This window comes from Arachis stenosperma, chromosome 4 (assembly GCF_014773155.1).
Source record: "Arachis stenosperma cultivar V10309 chromosome 4, arast.V10309.gnm1.PFL2, whole genome shotgun sequence".
Taxonomy (NCBI): domain Eukaryota; kingdom Viridiplantae; phylum Streptophyta; class Magnoliopsida; order Fabales; family Fabaceae; genus Arachis; species Arachis stenosperma.
In genome coordinates this window covers 143,076,732-143,097,003 of record NC_080380.1, presented here as the reverse complement: position 1 = coordinate 143,097,003, position 20,272 = coordinate 143,076,732, and the positions used below count along the sequence as shown (strand labels likewise).

General features: G+C 33.2%; 3 protein-coding genes across 5 annotated transcripts; 1 reads left to right on the top strand and 2 right to left on the bottom strand.

The window, feature by feature from the left end:
- Positions 1–3,782: 3,782 nt before the first annotated feature.
- On the bottom strand, positions 3,783–4,940 carry LOC130975777 (uncharacterized mitochondrial protein AtMg00810-like). The gene has a single exon (XM_057900514.1). It carries the CDS (start codon positions 4,938–4,940, stop codon positions 3,783–3,785), a length of 1,158 nt encoding a protein of 385 aa, XP_057756497.1.
- A 2,516-nt stretch (positions 4,941–7,456) lies between these two features.
- Positions 7,457–8,029, bottom strand: LOC130975775 (uncharacterized). Its single transcript, XM_057900513.1, has one exon. The coding sequence runs from the start codon at positions 8,027–8,029 to the stop codon at positions 7,457–7,459; it is 573 nt and encodes a 190-aa protein (XP_057756496.1).
- Positions 8,030–15,871: 7,842 nt separating this feature from the next.
- LOC130976158 (succinate dehydrogenase [ubiquinone] iron-sulfur subunit 2, mitochondrial-like) lies at positions 15,872–20,014 on the top strand. 3 transcript variants are annotated; one of them, XR_009084621.1, is made up of 4 exons: positions 15,872–16,258; positions 17,119–17,943; positions 18,542–18,658; positions 19,665–20,014. XR_009084621.1 is itself a non-coding variant. In XM_057900930.1 (3 exons), exons 2-3 carry the CDS (start codon positions 17,282–17,284, stop codon positions 19,834–19,836), a joined length of 834 nt encoding a protein of 277 aa, XP_057756913.1. In that variant the 5' UTR covers positions 15,872–16,258; positions 17,243–17,281; the 3' UTR covers positions 19,837–20,014. The 3 variants fall into 3 exon arrangements, 2 of the variants coding, with proteins under 2 accessions (XP_057756913.1, XP_057756912.1); XM_057900930.1 differs by lacking the exon at positions 18,542–18,658 and having other exon boundaries at positions 17,243–17,943; XM_057900929.1 differs by lacking the exon at positions 18,542–18,658.
- The last annotated feature ends 258 nt before the right edge of the window (positions 20,015–20,272 follow it).

The window sequence follows — 20,272 nt, the reverse complement described above, 5'->3', positions numbered from 1 at the left end:
ATGCACAAAATAAAATTTGAACCTCCAACGTTTGTTTAATCGGACTATTAAACTAACCATCTAACCCAACTTGATTCATTGCTTTATTTATTTATTTTGGGCTTGCTGCTTTATTTAATAATGCCTTTATAGATTTAAAATAAGTAATAACATCATTTTATGGTTCCTTGAAAACTTTTACAAAATTGTTTGCCCCGTTTAGTGTTAGGTTTTCTTGACCCAATTTCTTGTTTCAATACTTACCCATTTTCCTTTGTCCCCAAACTGATTTTCACCTTTTAAATGGAGAAGCTAAGCTAATTCAGCTCTTTAAATGAAGTGGGTTGGGCTATAACTTTGCCTTTTATGGCTCATTAGGATATCTAGGTCTCTGTCCACTACAGATGTGCAAAGCCCAAAATAACAGGTCACACCAAAAATTTAGTTTAAGATGAACATACCTTACAATAACACACCAGACAAATTTTTTTCCAAAAAAAAAAAACTTAGCAACACATGGTCTTCTGAAATAGTAGGTATTCATTTTTTTTTGTGTTATTAATTTCTGTTAAAGATATAATTATTTATATATTTTTTTAATTTAAACTTTTAAAATAAATAATTTTATTATATTCCATTAGATTTTTTATAACTTAAAGATCTATAATTTAATTTTTATTATCTAAAAAAATTTAGCATAAGACAAACATATAAATCCAAAAAGAAAAAAAATTCCTTTTTAAGATAAGTGATTTCATAATAGTTTCAAATTCAAGTCATGGATATAAAAATGGTTGTGGATTGTTGTTTTACCAAAATAACATAAAATAAAAACACAAGATGAATAAACCCTCAAAACAATTGTTGCTTGAGTTGTTAAAAATCATTGCAATAATTGATCTACTTTTGAGAAATCTAAATAGTATATAGAGTGATTACTTTGTGTCCAGATAATTAACGGTTCAAATAAATATTGCATAATGACAACAATAAATCCTTTTTCTCACATACTAAATCTACCGGAAGGAAAACTAAATTCGAAATTCTCATGTCTCAAAACAAAACTCAAAAAAAAAAAAAAAATACAAAATAAGCTAAGCTAAGTGACATATCTTACATTATTAAAGTGCCACTAACTAGTTAATGACATAACAGTATAACACAACCTATGAGAATAGGTTTTATGTACGTTACAAGAAAGAAACCAACACCTTCGGCTTTGAATCTCTTATTCTTCCTCCTTTTACTAATTCCAATAACCCCATCCCCCCTCACTACTTTATCAAAATTTTGCAACTTTTCCAAAAGCAAGGAGCAACAAAGTGCAATGCAAAACCACAAATGTTTTTTTTTTTTTTAAAAAAAACCACAAAATCTATATTATTTGTCTTTCATAAAATGTGAGGAAAAGAGCTTCTATAGTAAATTACAATGAGTATACGTAATAATCATCTTCATGGATTTGAATAATTTTTCTTTCTATAGGTCTAGCGAATTAATTATATTATAGAAATGTATATATTATGCGCGCCACAAAAGATAACCAATAACCGATATATGATGATTTAGTATCATGCGTCCATCAACATTTGTGCCACTTTCAACCTGGATTTTATATACTATACCTTAGCTTTCATTATTAACTATATATTCTCTTAATGATTTTGTCGATTTTGACCTATAATTATAGGTCAATGGACTTGTCTCTTCTCTAACTATCTATTATTGTATATGAAAACAATCAAATAAAGGTCACTCCTTGTTGTTTTGAATTGATCATAAAAGATGAAACAAATATAATATAATTATGGGAGGGGAAGATGCTAATTAACTAGCTATGTGATGATGTATTTTGACCTAATAATCCTAAACGGACCAGACTTTTGGAGAGGTAGAAGATGGACGATTCTAAGGTGGGGAAAGTATCTTTGGGTCCTTTAAGGACGTGGATGTTTTCATAATATGGAATAGTGTGGGAGTTGTTTGGTTAATAACAGTTTTTTTGAAAAGCTTCTATTTTAGTCACATGGCACTACTTTTATTTTTTGGGCATATAAAAACCATTTCTTGTTAATTGTTTATAAAAGCCCAACAAACTTGTGAAGTATATATTATGTTGACAATGTAAAATAAACTTTAAAAAAAATGTGTATAAATATTAATTTTTATTCTTATTAGGTTAAAATAACATTTTCAACTTCATATATAAAACCTATATCGAACATTAGTATAAAAAAAATTTCTTACGTTGATAGTTTATGAATTAAAACTCATAAGTAAAGTTGCTTAACTAGAAAAATAATAACTATATTAACAATAACAAAATTATTGATAATAATAATAAGGGTTAAGTATAATTTTAGTCTATAAAATATAGGTCGTTCCTAACTTTTTTTTGGCACAACAAAATCGGTATATATATTCTAAAATATTAATATTTCTTAAATATTTAAGTAAATATTATTTTTATATTTATTTTATATTCACTTTTTTAAAATTAACTTTTTTTAGTTGTACAAAATTATCAAAATAAATATTAAATTTTATTAAACATCTATAAAAAGTAAACAAAAAAATTATTAATCATAAAATATTTATTTTTTAAATTTATAGATGTTTAATACAATTTAATATTTATTTTAAAATTTTATAAATTAAAAATAATTAATTTAAAGAATAGATATAAAATGAAAAATTAATAAATATAAAAATAATATTTAATTGAATGTTTTAGATTATATATATGAATTAAAAAATATAACATATAGTTATGTAATATATTTAAAAGAAAGAGTAATACATAATAAGAAGTAATCTCATCTAATGTTAGTCAAATTCTCTATCATTTTTTAAGTCTCCCGTTGGAATTTCACTCGATCATAATGACATAAATATTATAACAATGAAGATAATTTACTTGTCCAAGTGTAAAAAATGAGATTAAAATCAATAAAATTAAAAAATATGAAAATAAATTTTAAGTTAATTATAAAAGAATAAAAAAATTAATTTAATCAATTTCAACATGTCATTTCTATATATATATTTTATATATATTTTTTCTTCGAGTTATATTTGAAAATAAATAAATAGTCCTCCTTCGAACTAAGAAAAAAACTATATAGACCATCAATAAAAAAATCGGATGATATCTAATTTTGAAAACAAATTTATTTTTACTCTTTTTTTCTTACTTATTTCATTATTATTTCGCAAATAAATATAACAAAGCAAAAAATATTTATTGAAGCTATACTAAAAAAAATATAGTCACCCAAAAAAAATAGTAAACAAAAAAATATTCATTCATAAAATTTTTCTTTTGGACTTTCAATAATAATGTACGGGCTATTAATAAAGAATATACACCAACAAATCAATGAATTATAGGGAATCAATTTGTTATTAAAAATATTTTGAGCCACACTACAAATATATATAATTATTGTACGATGTAATATTAGCCACAAATTTAGAATCTTATTAATGAGTTCTTAAAGAACCATAAAATTCTTTCCCCACCATAGACAAATCCGTAGAGGATATAGTTTTCGCTGTAACATGTTTCATTTCACCATGCTTTAAGACTTTTGTTAAAAAAAATTAGGGCAAATATTGAACAGAGAGAAGGGGAAAATAGAATCTGTTATTGAATTCCTCAATTGAGGGTTTATATACATGCATTATAATGAAGTTAATCGAACCTGTGATTAATTGAGCCCCAATTCTAACTAAATGGGCAGCTAATTTAATTTCTAACTAACTTTAACTTATGCTACTAATCATACATCTAATAGCCCCCCTCAAGTTGGAGCATACATGTTGTATGTTCCCAACTTGGCCATGAGATACTGAAATTGAGGTGCAGGGAGTGCTTTAGTGAGGATATCCGCAAGTTGATGTTTGCTTGGAACATGCACCAGCTTGATGATTCCAGAAGCGACTTTTTCTCGAATAAAGTGGTAGTCGATTTTGATATGTTTGGACCTCTCATGTAATGTTGGATTGGTAGACATCTGAATAGCCGAGATGTTGTCGCAAAAAACCATGGCTGAGTGGACCTCAATGTGCATGAATTTTAGCAAGGCCATGAGCGAGAGGACCTCACAAGCAGCATTTGCCAATGCCCGATATTCAGCCTCGGTTGAGCTTCTGGAAACCACATCTTGTTTCTTACTCTTCCACAATATCAGAGAATCACCCAAAAAAGTGCAATACCCAGTGGTGGATCGCCTTGTATCTAAACAGCCCCCCCAATCCGCATCAGTGTACATGGTGAGATTGAATTTGGACTTAGAGGAGAAAAGGAGCCCTTGTCCCGATGCAGCTTTCAAGTAACGAATGACCTGATGAGTGGCATTCAAATGGGGAAGGCGCGGGCCGGACATAAACTGGGCCAATTTCACTACTGCGAAGGTAATGTCTGGTCTGGAAATTGTTAAGTACATGAGGCGGCCAATCAGCCTTCTATAGTGGGATGGGTCAGGTACGGGATCGTCTTCATCAGCTCGAAGTTTCATATTTGCATCCATAGGCGTGGTGGCAGGCTTACATCCTAAGTAACCTGTCTCTTCCAATAACGACAACGCATACTTTCTTTTAGTAAGCGCGATGCCAGCTTTAGAGTGTGCAAGTTCTAAACCCAGAAAAAACTTGAGGTCACCCAAGATTTTGAGCTTGAAAATTGATTGAAGTTTCAGTTTAACGTTGTCAACCATCTCTTGCTTGGGAGCAGCTATGATGATATCATCCACATAAACAATGAGGAAAGTAGTCGCATCGCCTTCACCCAAAGCAAATAGAGAGTAATCCTGTTTGCATTGTGTGAATCCGTGGCTGAGGAGAGTGGTACAGAATTTGGTAAACCATTGCCGTGAAGCTTGTCTCAGACCATACAAAGACCTTGTGAGCTTGCAAACTAATCCCTCTTTCCGTTGAGGATGGTCCAAGGGTAACTCCATGTAAACTTCTTCATCTAATTCCCCGTTGAGAAATGCGTTGTTGATATCTAATTGGAGAAGACTCCAATTCTTGACAGCAGCAATGGTGAGAAGAGTCCTGACTGTGGTGATTTTTGCGACCGGGCTAAAGGTATCCCGAAAGTCGATCCCGGCTTGTTGAGTGTAGCCTTTGGCAACGAGGTGCGCCTTATAGCGCTCCAGTGTACCATCTGCCTTTAATTTGGCTTTGTACACCCACCGACACCCGATTGCACGTTTGGCTTTGGGTAGTTTAACCAAGACCTAAGTATTATTGGCTTCGAGGGCATCTAGCTCTTCTTGCATGGCCTGCCGCCACTCTTTGAACTTGACAGCTTGGTGATAGAACTGAGGTTCAGGAATGATGTCCAACTGAGCAATGGAGTTGTGATATTTGGAGCCAAGCTTGTGAGTACTAAGGTGGTTAGTGAGAGGATATGGTGTTGAGGTATGATACACATAGTCATTTAGATATGATGGTGGCTGAGTGTGGCGGGTAGATCGACGTAATGGTGGTGGTTGAGGCTGAGCGTTGGGGACGATGGAAGGAAGGTTTGGAGAATGGGGTGCGAATGTGGAATTGGTGTGAGGCGAAGGTGGTAAATGTGATGGAATAGGATCTAGAACAGGCTTAGGTAGTGCAAAATCATGAAACAGATCTGTGTTGGGTTGAAGATGAGGAGATTGGCTAAAGGGCATGATGTTTTCATGAAATACAATGTCTCTAGATATGAAAAACTGTTTGGTGCGAAGATTGTAAAGCTTATATCCTTTATAGCCAATAGGATATCCAACAAAGACAGAGGGATCAGCTCTTGGGCAAAATTTAGTCGTAGAATTGGGAGTAGTTGCTGCATAGGTAAGGCATCCAAAGCTTCTCAAGGAATCATAGGTGGGTGTCTTGCCAAAAAGGAGTTCAAATGGTGACTTGAAGTGTAGAAGTTTGCTGGGAGTTCGGTTGATAATGAAGGCAGCAGTGATGACGCATTCACCCCAAAAGGAAATGGGCACGTTGGATTGGAAAAGTAATGCTCTTGCAACATTCAAGAGGTGTTGATGCTTGCGTTCCACGACGGCATTTTGTTGCGGACGATAAGGACATGAGAATTGGTGCAAGACTCCCCGTTGCTGCAGGAATGCATCGAGAGCAAGTTCTTTGGCATTATCCGACCTGAAACACTTAATTCTTTGGCCAAATTGAGTTTCAACCAAGGCAAAAAAATTCTTTAAGCAATCTGTGGCCTCAGACTTGTGAGTTAGCATATAAATCCAGCAAAAACGAGATGCATCATCAACAATTGTTAAAAAGAAACGTTTTCCATTATAAGTTGGGATATGGTAAGGTCCCCAAACATCACAATGTATAAGGTCAAAAGCATTAGAGGACATGTTATTTTGTGATTCGAAAGGAAGTCTTTTGAATTTTGCTATGTGACAAACTTCACAAGTGTGGTGGTCTGACTTATTTGGTAATTGCAAGATGTTATCTAAATGCTGTAAAACACTAGAAGGAGCATGTCCTAAATGTGCATGCCATAATTGGGATTTGCACAGATTTATTTGATTAAAACTAGTATGAAAGGCCGGATTAGACTGAGTGGAGACATATGATGATGACTTGGTTGGGGTGTCGGCTCTCAGGATATAAAGTTCCTGCTGCAGGCTATCCTTCCCAATCTTCTTCGAACACTTGTTGTCCTGAATAACGAAATGAGTGTATCCAATAGTGACAATGAGTGAAGAATTGGAAAGTAAGGCGGACACTGATAGTAAATTGACTCGAAATTCAGGCACATAAAGCACATTGTAGAGTGTAATATTGTTATTAATGAAAACTGACCCTATGAGATTTGCAGAAAAAATGTCACCATTTGGTAAAGAAACTGAAAACCTCTTAGAGGTATGAATGGACTCGAAAAGTGATAAATCACAAGCAATATGTATAGTGGCTCCACTATCTAAGATCCAAGCATTGTTGGGTAAATTTGACCTTATCATGGATGTGTTGAGAACAATACCTGCTGGGGTTGCGACACCTGTGGATTCAGGAGTTGGAATTTCCTGAATTTGGTGATGATTGAGTAGGGACAAAAGTTGTTGAACTTGAGCAGAGGCCAGGTTGGGAGTGGCCAGTGTTGATGGTTCCAAATTGACAGACACATTGTGTACGGATGGCCTCGTGCCTCTCCCTTTGCCAAAATTTGGTGGGAATCCGTGGAGCTTATAGCACTTATCGATTGTATGCCCAAGAAGGCCACAATGAGAGCAGAGAAGACGATCTTTCTTGAGTGTGCCTCGGCCACGACCTTGAGGCTGAGCGGCATGAGGATTATGGGCGAGGAAAGCGACTTGAGGTTGTGGCAGTGAATTCAAGGAAGCTCTTAATGCCCGATGTTTCTCTTCTTGAGTCACCAAGGACAGCACCTTGTTAATCGCAGGGAGAGGGTCCATTAGTAGGATTTGGCCCCGAATTTGAGAATAAGACTCATCTAGTCCCATCAAGAAGCAATGGACGTATTCTGCTTGAAGAAATTCTTGCATAGCCGAGCATCACCGCAGTTGCATTGTACAGGTCTGTAGGAGTTCAATTCCTCCCAAAGAACTTTGATCTTGGTAAAGTATTGTGAGATGGTCATCGTGCCTTGGCGGAGATTCATCAAATCACGTTTTAACTCGAAAACACGAGGGCCATTGCCATGTTGAAATCGATCTTTCAAATCATTCCAAAGTTCAGCAGCCGAATTTGTATACACCAGTGAAGTGGCTATCTCTTTTGAAACAGAGTTCAGAATCCAAGTGCTTACTACATCATTGACACACTGCCAGTTTTTAAATTTCTCTAGTTCAGTGGTAGGATCAGGTTGAGGAACATAACCTGTGATAAAGCCAAGCTTTCTCTTGGCATTGAGGGCTTTTCGTATAGCGCGGCTCCATGAATGATAGTTGTCCTCACTGAGTTGTTGAGTGACTAAGATCAAACCTGGTTGATCAGCCGGGGAGAGGTTGTATGGGTCGATCGTCATGGATGAGGCTGAAGAAGCAGCCGAAGACAGTGAAGCGGAAGGTTCCATGAACACACACGATGAATGGCTTCTCGTCGAGGCTCGTTGATTGGAAATTGCTGTTTCGATTTCAAGAACAGGGATGAAACAAGCAAGATCTCATCAATCTCTATCGTGTGAGCCAAGAAGAGAGGAAGAAAGAAGAAGAACTAGAAAAGAAGATGCAGAAATGGTGGAGAGGAGAGAGAGAGAGTAGACGGTTACGGAAGCTTCAAGAAGGGTTTGCTTCTGATACCATATTGAACAGAGAGAAGATGAAAATAGAATCTGTTATTGAATTCCTCAATTGAGGGTTTATATACATGCATTATAATGAAGTTAATCGAACCTGTGATTAATTGAGCCCCAATTCTAACTAACTGGGCAGCTAATTTAATTTCTAACTAACTTTAACTTATGCTACTAATCATACATCTAATAGCAAAACACATAAATAAACTAAAACTAATCTAATATTACATAATTCACCCAAATAAAAAAATGTTACATTAATCCTCCAAACTATATTTCTATATAAATCGAATTGGTTCGCAATATAGTAGTAAATCAAATTGGTAAGCTTCAAATTACATGAAAATATTATTTTTTGCATAAATCGAATTGGTCTGATTCGATTTATGCATGCATGATGTCCATAATAGTAAATCGAATGAGTATGATTCGATTTATGCATGGTTTATGACAACTAATAATTCAAAGAGTGTTTAAAAAGTTATTAAATACTCATTCAATTTACTATTATGGACATCGTGCGTACATAAATCGAATCAGGCCAATTCAATTTATGTAAAAAAAAAAATAACATTTTCATGTAATTTGAAGTTTACCAATTCAATAACGTAACATTTTTTTATTTGGATGAATCACGTAATATTGAATTAGTTTTGATTTATTTATGTGTTTTGTCCAAAAATTTATTAGTGGAATTTAATTAAATTCCCTTATTAATAATTCAACTGTAGAAATTGAGATTACTTGTTTTAGAACAACTTTTTTCTATTTAATTTCCATGACTAAAAGCATTGAAAAATGAACAAATTAAGAGATGTAGTATGAAATTTTAACAAAATAGTTAAAATACTAAAATTATATTACTTCTTTTTTCTTTTCTACTGTTAATTTCTTCCAATAAAATTTTTAAAATATTAAAACCAAAGAAATAAAAAGATAAAAAAAATGAAATCATGAAAACAAATATTATTAGTCTGTCGTGATATGTGCTTTAGAAGACAAAATAAACACTTCAATAAATTTTAAGACATATATCAGTATAGTTCATTTTGACTGGTTCTGAAGCTTAACTTTGAGTTTATTTTATGACATGAGAAAAGTAGTCATAATTTTGTTATAATAAAAATAAAACATTATAAGTATTATTTAATAATTTATTAGTTTATAATTTTAAGTTGTAAGAATATTTAATTTAATTGGTAGATTAAACTTTTGTTAATGGATTTAGATACTTCTTTAATCTAATATAAAAAAATATAAGTACCTCCTAAATTATATTAATTTGCAGAAATCAGATAAATAAAAAAATATTTTATAATAAAACTATAATATAAACAAATCAAATAAAATATAAATTCTTTAATAATATTATATAAAAAAAATTATTAAAAAATAAAATAATTCTCTCTATTCGGCTTCAATTTATCTTTTTTCACTTTATGGTGAGAATCATCATGTCACGTGATTGTTAAATACAAAATTCACTACTACATGCTTGATCTTTGGTGTAGTGTAGAGACTAGACTATATATAGTCCAAATAAAGATGTTATTTTATAAATTAGGGTATGACACCCCAACTTAAAATCTTGGATTTGCCGCCAAATGTTACACCATATGTGCGACAATGTATCTATCTTAGGTTGCTTTTCTAATTACAGCGTTTTTGTCTTATAGGTAAGAAATTCCAATCCACATTCTTGATGAGAAAAATCAGCATGCATGCATGATAAGTCACTTTCATTTCATTTCATTACTCAAAGGAAAAGTTTTGCACTAATCTTCGAAAGGTGACACCTCAATATTATTGATCCAATCTATATACATATGTATATGATATCGGTTTGACTCTTTATACGAGACCTACTATACATATAAGTCTTTTTGACATAAATTTATACAAGTTAATTCTAATCCAACAAAATCCACTTTCATAACATGTACATAAAATTACGACGTTTCTCCTTTAATATTTATATTTCGTATTTCGATCTTCTCCTCCTCTTTTTTTTCTCCTTCTTCTTTGCGTTCTTCCTTCTTTTCTTTGCGTTCCTTCTTCTTCTTTACGTGTTTCATTCTCTTCGTCGTTCTTTTTATTACTGTTATTATTGTTGTATTTTTTTCTCCTTCTCTTTCTATTGATTTTGCAATACTATATATTTTTTAGAAAGTAAAACAAAAAGAAAAAAATGAATAAGAAGCAGCAGAAGATGAAGAGGAGGAAGAGGAAGAGTTTTGAATTATGCAAAATTTATCAGTACAAATCCACCGAAAATTCTTAAATAATACACCTAAATGTCTTAGTTTTACCCCAAAATTTGCTGCAACTACACAAAAATAATTTCTCTAATGCTGCATTTTTTCTTTATTTCTTTCTTTCTTTTAGTTGAATAAATGTAAGTTCATTATCTTCCAAGTAATTTTACAGCATTATGTGTTTCTACTTTTTCTTTATTTAATTTTTTTTGTTTTTATTCTTGTTAAGAAAGAGTAAAATAAGATGAAACTTGAGAAGGTAAAACAAGAAAGGAAAGATGAATAAGAAAAAAAAAAGAAAAAGATGGTGACGATGATAAAAAAAGAAGAAGAAGAAGCAACAGAAGATGAGGAGGAGGAAGAGAAAGAATTTTGATTTATGCAGAATTTATCAATACAAATCCACTGAAAATTCTTAAACAATACACCTAAATATCTTAGTTTTACCCTGAAATTTGTTGCAACTGCACAAATTGAGAAAATTCTATGGCAAAAAATTTGGATGAGGCAACGTCATAAATATGGCAAAATTTCTACGATAAGAATAACGACGATACGTATAAGAAGAAGACGACGATGCTATAACGGCGATGATGATCATGATGACGAAGATGATGGAAGAGGAAGAGGAAAGAGAAGAAGGAGAAAAAAGTTCAACCAGAAAAGAAAGAGGAGGAGGAGGAAGAGGTGGTGGTGGTGGTGTTGGTGACAACGATAGCGAAAGAGAAAAATAACAAAGAAGAAGAAGAAGGTGCAGGGCACATGAATACGAATGACTTGTATGGACTTATATGTGTAAATAATTTATATGTGGAGTATGTGGAGAATAATCTCTTTCTCTCTCCCTCCCTCCCTCCCTTGATGTAGAGATCAAGTAGTAAGTGTAGCACGCACATAATTTTCTTTTAGAAAATGATCCCATTTCCATGTATGTATGTAGAGTCTCGCTAGGGAGCCAATGTGGTATTTGTACAATATGTATAATAATGGGCTGTTTATTTAGTCTAATATGAGTTAAAAATGAAAATTACCCACAAAATAATAAATTTAAAAACTCTTATTCAGTTATTTCACATCAAATTTCAAATTTCAAATTCTCCAATTTCAAATTTTAAATTTTTTAAAAAATCTCGTTAGTTATTTCAAAAAAAAAATAACCATCTGAAATCCTTCATTACTCTCTTCTTTTTCAACCGGCGACCACCCCACCTTCATCAATAATCATCCCATTTCATCGTCGCTACTTGACTTGCCACATGCCAGTCATCCTTAATAAAAATAACCATCCACTTAAGGATAAAAATAATCATTCGCATATCTAATGAATTGAACATCTAACATATTTTAATTATATATAATTAAACTTAATCCAATCAAAATAATCATCTACATAAAAATAAAATAACCATCCACATACTTACTAAAATGACCACCTAAATTGACCATTAAAATAGAAGAAGAAGATGAATAAACAGAAAAAATTATTATTGTGATGAAACATAATTTTAAAGGACTAGTCATGACAAAAGCGGCACTGTTGTGTAAAGTATAGGGCTCAAATCATGAAAGAAACTAACCATGCTTGGATCCGAAGAAGAAGAGCATTGTGGTATCATAGGTGAGAAGAGACTTGAAAGAATGGGAGAAAGCAAAGGCGCATCGGAGGAGGTAAGGACGGTGTCGGGAAGAAGGCACACACCGGCTGCGACGGAGGCGCTGGACGTCCGTATTGCTGCGGTTTTGTTAGTTCGACCCACACAATATGTGCGTCTTCCCTTAGCGGTGACCTGTGTGGCAACGGCGCTAGTCAGAACAGTGTCGGCGCGATTTTCAATGGCGGCTGGTGACCGTGGCGTTAGTGTACTGGCGAGACTCCATGAGAAAGGCATATAACGCTGACAAATCGTATTGAGAGAGAGGAGTGAGAGAGGGAGGTAATTTATTTATTTCCAAAATCGACGGTAATCCTAATATTTGATTTAAATTTTAAATTAAAAACTATTTAAAATTAATTAGTTGCCTATAATTTAAAATTAATTAATTATCTATCAAATATTTTAATTTTTAAATTAATCTCATTGTATGTATTGTATAATATCTCTATTATTTCCTCACGTATAAATTGCATACAGTACGTAAAAGGGGGGAAATAATCTACTAATTATTGTATAGGAGTGGCTAGGTTTATGCATGGAATTATATAATTCTATGAACAATAATTAAAATGATTTTATTTATTTTAAATTATAGACAATGAATCATAAATCATTAACTTTAAAATTTAAATTATAAATTTTAAGTTCTCTAAAAATGAGAATTGTTAAAATTAAAAAAAAATTAACTAATGTATATATATATATATATATATATATATATATATATATATATATATATATATATATATATATTAACTAACTTGATTCACTATATTCTATTTAAAATAATTGCTCATGTATAATTAAAGAATCAGTGTTGAAATTCATTTTTTTTTATCTAAAAGCTAATTGAGAACCAAAATATATACCTGATTTGATTACAAAATTCTAATAAAAAATTATAATTTTTTAGTATTTTCTTTTAAGTAATTTCATTTAAAATTTCGGTAAGCAACCAACACTCAACGAGTCAATTACCAGTCAATTTATTATTAATTAATAATTTTAATTTTTTTAATTGTTATTAATTAGTAATTTATTAAATTTTTTTAAAAATATAAATTAATAAGTATTAATTACAATTGTTTAAAATTGACACAATCTTTTTTTTTTAATTTTTGTATAATTTTTTTTATTTACTTTATGTTATATATATATATATATATATATATTCTCTAATAGAGGGTAATAGGTTTAATTTCTTATTTTCTTCCATAAATAGAAACAAGAAAAGAAAAAAAGTGATTGGTTTCTTGGATGGATAGTGATGAGATGAGAAAAAGTACTAAAGAAATAAAATTGTCTTGAAGCGGCTACAGCATGGGGACAGTGTGAAGAAGCTGCCCACAAACACTTCATTGGCTTCTTCCTCGCCTTCTTCTTTCACTACCAATTTCTCATTTATCGTTTCTCTATATTCATTAATATACAATAATAAATATTTCTGTATGCACCTGCAAATTTTGTCTATATTCTCCATCTCCCTCTGGAGAGAAAATTCTTTCTTTGGATAAATCAATGAGAAATTATTGCTAGGGTTATAGCAACTATTAAAACTACTTTTGCTAATTCATTTTAACCATTATTGGCATCATTTATTGATGAATTTTTTGAGAAAATAGTTGGTCGCTATACCAAGACAACACACGCTTTTAACCGTTGCAAACACATTGGACAGATTCGTTAAATTATTTGCAACGGATAAATGAGAAATATTTCTTTGCTGTTTTTTTTTTTTTTTTTTAAACAAAGAAACTAGTTTTTAATAAAATTTCTGCTAGTTGTTTACTATCATTCTTATTTTAAGAATTTTTTATTATTTTATCCGTGAATTTATTATTATTACTAATAGGATAATTAAACTATGTTACAGATTTTGTATTTAAAAAATGATTCGGAATGAAAAAAATTTTGATCTATAATTTAGAAATTAAAATTATACTTAACTCTTAAAAAATTGTTCGAAACAAAAAAATTCTTAAAGTACACATAACTCAGGTAAAGTCGAATTTGTCTTAATCCGAATCAAGCCCTGAACAATGACTGGATCTATTTTTTAAGACTTTTATTCCACCTTAAATCTGATAAAATTATACAACAATTCTTGAAACTGAATCTAACCATGTACACCCCTTACTTTCTCTTGCATTGAAATAAAGTGGGAGAAATCGGCCTTCTATCTGGTTTACATGCATGTAGTCATTTGTCAGCAGCTTCATAGATTCATTATTATTTTTAGAAACATTCTACTATATAGATTAGAATTGTATAAAGATAATATAAATTTATTTTATAGTAATTTTTTATTATTTTATTATTATTTAAAATATGAATCATACTAATTTTTTAATTTCTTTTTTATTTCATAAAAAAAATCTATAAACTTATATTTTTATCATATAATAATTCACTTTACTTTTATTATACCAAGTGAGAATACAGTCAAAGTAATTTGGCCACATTTATTGTGTGCCAAGCAACAATTACTCAAAGAAGGGACACACAAAATGCATATTATCATGCCAATATTCTGGTGGACTCCACTTGACATCCTTTGTTTGGATAAACTATGCTATTTCTATCTTTCCTTTTTATTTTATTTTTTAACATTTTAGGTATATATTTAGAGTAATTTGTCTAAATAAATTGTTTCACCTTTAAAATTACATAAATACATTGTTTCCGAAACGAAGACTAAATACATTGTTTCACACATCTATAGAAACTGCTATTAGCAGTAACAGTTTACATAAACACAGAATCCGTGTCAGCCGCATATTACATTGAGTTGTGGCAGCATGAAATCACTATTGCCTGTTGCGGTTTCTGCATGATTATGATTGGTTAAGTAGCAGTTTATGTGCATTGGGACACGTGTGTAAACAGCTAGAGGCAATAGCGATTTACGTTAAGTATGAAAACAAATAGTAAAACTAATCTTGATCTAAAAAATAATTACAAAACAAATAATTAATGGTATATACTATTTAAATAATATCATAAATAAAAAAATTTAATTTATCATTTCACAATATAATTTAAAAAATATAAATATGCATGTAACAAATAGCGGATTCTGTGTTTGTGTAAACCGTTACTGTCAGTAGCGATTTTCATAGATATATGAAACAATACATTTGCATCTTCGTTTTAAAAACAATACATTTGCGTAATTTTAAAAGTGAAACAATTTATTTAGGTGAATTACCCGTATATTTATTCTTTAGTGTATTTTTAGTTGAGAGATAAAATAACTATAAATTTTAGTTATACTAGTCTCGTGTAAAATTTTATGTATATCACATTTTTCGTATTTTATATTTTTATCTTATAACACTCTTTAGTCAAGAAAATATATCAGGAGACTAACTTTATTCATGATTTCAAATTTAAGAGACTAAATAAATTAACATAAATTTGAAAAATCAAATAAAATTTAAAGGACCAAATAGTCTTTGCACCAAATTTTTATCCATCAATTTATTTTGACCTAATAAATAATAAGAACAATAATGAAATTGGGTAGGAGGAGTTGGCCATTCACTTTTGTTTGTTTGATTTCATTTTTGAGCCCCGGTCGGGTTGACCCGTCCGGTTTTCAGCAAACCCGGAGATCCGACCGGTTTATTTGACCCGGACCGAGTCATGATCCTTTTTTTTTTTTATGAACGGCGTCGTTCCACCCTTTTTCTCCCTTTCCCTCTCTGAAGCCCTAATTGGTGAAGATCACCCCGAGCCCCTATCGCAATCTCCTCTCTCGACTCTCTTTCTCAGTTTCTAGTCACTCTCTCCCACGAGCTCAAGATCTCGTCAGGCTCTCCGTTCCCTGCACTCGCTTCGCCGGCGGCAGAAGCAAACGGAACCGCATCTGGTCCCTCGGGTGGTGGTGGTGGTCGTCTTCTTGCTTCACACAGTCTCTGTCTCGCACCTGGTCTCGATCTCTCCCTTCCCTGCGCCCTTCGTCGCCGGTAGCAGAGGCAACAGATCCCGGTGGGCTGGTCTTCGTTGTCGTCTTCTTGCTTCGAGCCTTGCCGTCAGCTCCTCCTTCGCCATCAGCTCCTCCTTCGCCGTCAGCTTCCTTCGTGCAACCTGATTTGGTGAGTTCCCCCTGTTCTTTCTGTTTCAATTTTGTTGCTGCATAACTGCACTTTGATTTTGTTGCTGAAAGTAATTTGTTACTGAAAGTTGAATGTGTTGCTGAAATTTGTTACTGATTATCCTGAACCTTGAATTTGTTGTTGACTTGCCAAAATAATCACTTAGCTTGACTTAGATTAAGTTTGTTCGTTGCCAAAAATCATTACTAAGTTTATTGAACCTTGAATTTGGTGCTGTTTTGCTGAATAATCACTTAGTTAAATTTTTATTGTTGTGTAAACCTGTAAATCATGTTGAATTTGTTACTTATTATCCTCACTGAAGATTGAAGCTATTGTTTTCTGGCTGAAATAATCACCTATCTAAATTTTTTGTTGTTGAAAATATATAAATCATCTCGAGATAAATCTTTTGTTGCTAAAAATTATTATAGTTGAATTTGTTGTTGAAAATGAGGTTCATGCTCTCTGCAATTGTTCAGATAAATTGTTGTCCCATACTTTCTGTTTGTATTATTATGAATTATTTTTGGTATTGATTTGTGAAAGACACACAAATGTAGATATAGATGCAAATCAAAATGAAGGAAATGTTGGTCAAGCTTCAAATTTGTTTTATGAAGATATAGATGCCGACTTTCAGATCACCTCTTGAATTTGATTTACTGATTGTGTTATCTTTTGTTTTGTCGTGTTCTTTAAATTGAGAAAGTATTTTGTACTATTGACTAGTTTATTATTGTTTTTTTTGCATCATTTGTTATGTCTAAGAATTGATAGTTGATTGTTATTAATATATTTATGAAGACATACATTTTAACTTTTAATTTTATTTTTATAATTTTATATTTTTATTTAAGTATGATCGGGTCAACCGAGTTAATTAGCGACCTACCGGTTGAACCAGTGATCCGGTGACTCCGACCGGGCCAATTACTAGTTCGGTTCTGATAACTAGTGATGTTTCCATTTATCATTTCCCAGTCTCCCCCATTGTTCTGTCCTGATCCTTTCTCAACAACTATGGCAACCGGGCTGCTGAGGAGATCCCTGTCTAGGGTTCCGTCATCCCCGGCTTCCAAGCTGGCCCTAATCCGGGCCCACGCATCAGAGCCTGAAGCCCAGCAGGTCGATGCCAAGGCCCGCGGCACCTCCACGGTGAAGACGTTCCAAATCTACCGTTGGAATCCGGACAGCCCGTCGAAGCCAGAGCTGAAGAACTACGAAATCAACCTGAAGGAGTGCGGGCCCATGGTGCTCGATGCCCTCATCAAAATCAAGAACGAGATCGACCCAACCCTCACGTTCCGCAGGTCGTGCCGGGAGGGGATCTGTGGTTCTTGCGCGATGAACATCGATGGTTGCAACGGCCTCGCATGCCTAACGAAGATCCCTTCGTCCAGCGCGTCGACAATCACGCCGCTGCCGCATATGTTCGTGATAAAGGATTTGGTGGTAGATATGACTAATTTCTATAACCAGTACATGAGCATCGAGCCGTGGCTGAAGAGGAAGAACCCACCGACGGTGCCCGGGAAGGAAATCCTTCAGAGCAAGAAGGACCGCTCCAAGCTTGATGGGATGTATGAGTGTATACTGTGTGCCTGCTGTAGCACATCCTGCCCTAGTTACTGGTGGAACCCTGAATCTTATTTGGGACCTGCTGCGTTGCTCCACGCTAACAGGTAACACCTTAAGTATGTTTTCTTGCTTGTAAAGTGTTTGTTGTTATGATTGTATGGTTGTTGTTGTTGTTGATCAGAGAAATTTTTGAGGTAACAAGAACATACTTTTTCATCGAGAAAGAAATGATGGTTATGTGGCTTTTAAAATAATCAGTAGTTTCTAGGTTTAGCGATTGCTTCCCAATATATATTTCTGTTGTGCATGCAGCATGCTTTGATTTGTTATGTAGTTAGGTTTTTTGTTCTGCTGTGGGTTTGTTATTGAGCAAGTATGTAGTTCAATGGTTGCTTCTCAATATATGTTTCTGTTGTGCATGCTTTAATTTGTTTTGTAGTTAGGTTATCTGTTGCTGCTGTGAGGTTTGTTATTGAGCAAGTATGTCCGAGTTTTGGTTAGTTCTTGATGAAAATGATCGAGGCGAAAGAGTTGGGAGTTTCTGTAAATGAATATGATATTGTAGTTGTAGGTGGCCAATGCACCTTCCCGTTGTTTTCCCTATATTCGTTTTGTTTACTTTGGTTATTTATTTGACATTTCGTATGGTAGTTTAGCATAATGTTGTTTCTGTTTTTAGTCACTCATGTTATGTTTATGCAGTGCTGTACATATTTATCATGAGCTTTGGTATGATAATTGCACATAATGCATGCACAAACTTATCGTCATGCCCCACGAATTATTAGCTCCCTGCTTTTCTTCTCGTTTGCGTAAGAGGTATGGTAGGTTCTACAGTAGTTCTAGTTAACAAACAATGTGACAGATGAACAAAGATTTAAAAATAAATCATGTTTTATTAGGAATGGATAAATTTATATCTTCATTTTACTTGCTGGTTTATAATTGTTAGAAGATGTTTATTTTTCATTTAGTTCATTGTGCTATATCTTGTGTATTTTGTTAGCTTTATTACTAGTCATTTGGTTTGTTTGTTGTTTAAAGACTAAAGTACTAAAACTGACTATGAAAGATTATGACGCTGGCAAATCTGACCATAAAAGAATTAAAACTAACTTGTAATCATAAAAAATGAGGTTCGACAGACAAACACAATTATCTAAACCCTAAAAAACTAATAAAAATTCCTAAATTGCCCTTCTACCCCAACATAATTACTCTCAAACTCTAACCCTACCACATCCCCATTCTCCAATCCTCTTCACCACCCCCAATTTCCCAATCTCTTTTTGATGACCAGACTCCGGTCCGGAACAAGAGGGAGAAATCGTGGCAGAAGTACCGCGACTTCCGGCGGTTCAAGGAATGGGGATTATTGCAAAGGAATGAATCATTATATGTGGAGTTTCTTGTGTGGATTGGGTGAGGCTATGTTTTTGAATAGGACTTTTGAGTGTTTGCTTAGCTGCAACATATAATCCTAGCCATAAGGATGAGGAAGGGAAGGACTTTTGGTATTATTTCAATTTTGAGCATCTGAAGGAGGGGGCTTCTGTTGTGGAGGAAGGTGAAGAGGATTGGAGAATGGGGATGTGGTAGGGTTAGAGTTTGAGAATGATTATACTTGGGTAGAAGGGCAATTTAGGAATTTTTGTTAGTTTTTTAGGATTCGAGTAATTTTGCCTGTCGAACCTCATTTTTTATGGTTACAAATTAGTTTTAATTCTTTTATAGTCGGATTTGTCAGCGTCATAATCTTTCATGGTCAGTTTTGGTACTTTAGTCTTGTTTAAACCTAAAACATTGTCTGTGATGAAATTTACAGGTGGATAAGTGACAGTCGTGACGAGTACACTCAGGAGAGATTGGAGGCCATTAATGATGAATTCAAGCTCTATCGCTGCCACACCATATTGAATTGTGCTCGCGCCTGCCCAAAGGGTTTGAATCCCGGAAAGCAAATCCAACATATCAAGTCACTTCAGCCCAAAGCTTGAGATTCTAATTTTTAGAGGCATGATGGCGTTTGCATTTGATCATTGATGCTGGGGTTTTGTTTTTCCTTCATATGCGGGGATAAAATAGCTTTTCTCTTAATAAAAAGCTGAGCCCCCCTTTTGTAAAACTTGTGTTTTTTGTTTTGGAATAAATATCAATAGCCAATTGGACACCAAATTGGTTGTAGCATCTTATTTATACATGCTGCAGAGAATATCCCCCTCCTTGTTGCTGGAACCAATTTTGGAGATTTCATAGTGCTAGACTAGGAAACATGATTAGTTTGTTAAGGTAAGTTTCATTTCCAAATGCACGAAAGTGACATAGTTATCAAATTCAGCTCGATCCGGCCGGTTCGACCGGAAATCCGGTAAAATCACACTAAATTAGTTCCTAAAATATTTGGGTTCGAACTGGATTTTCGTACTAGGTCCG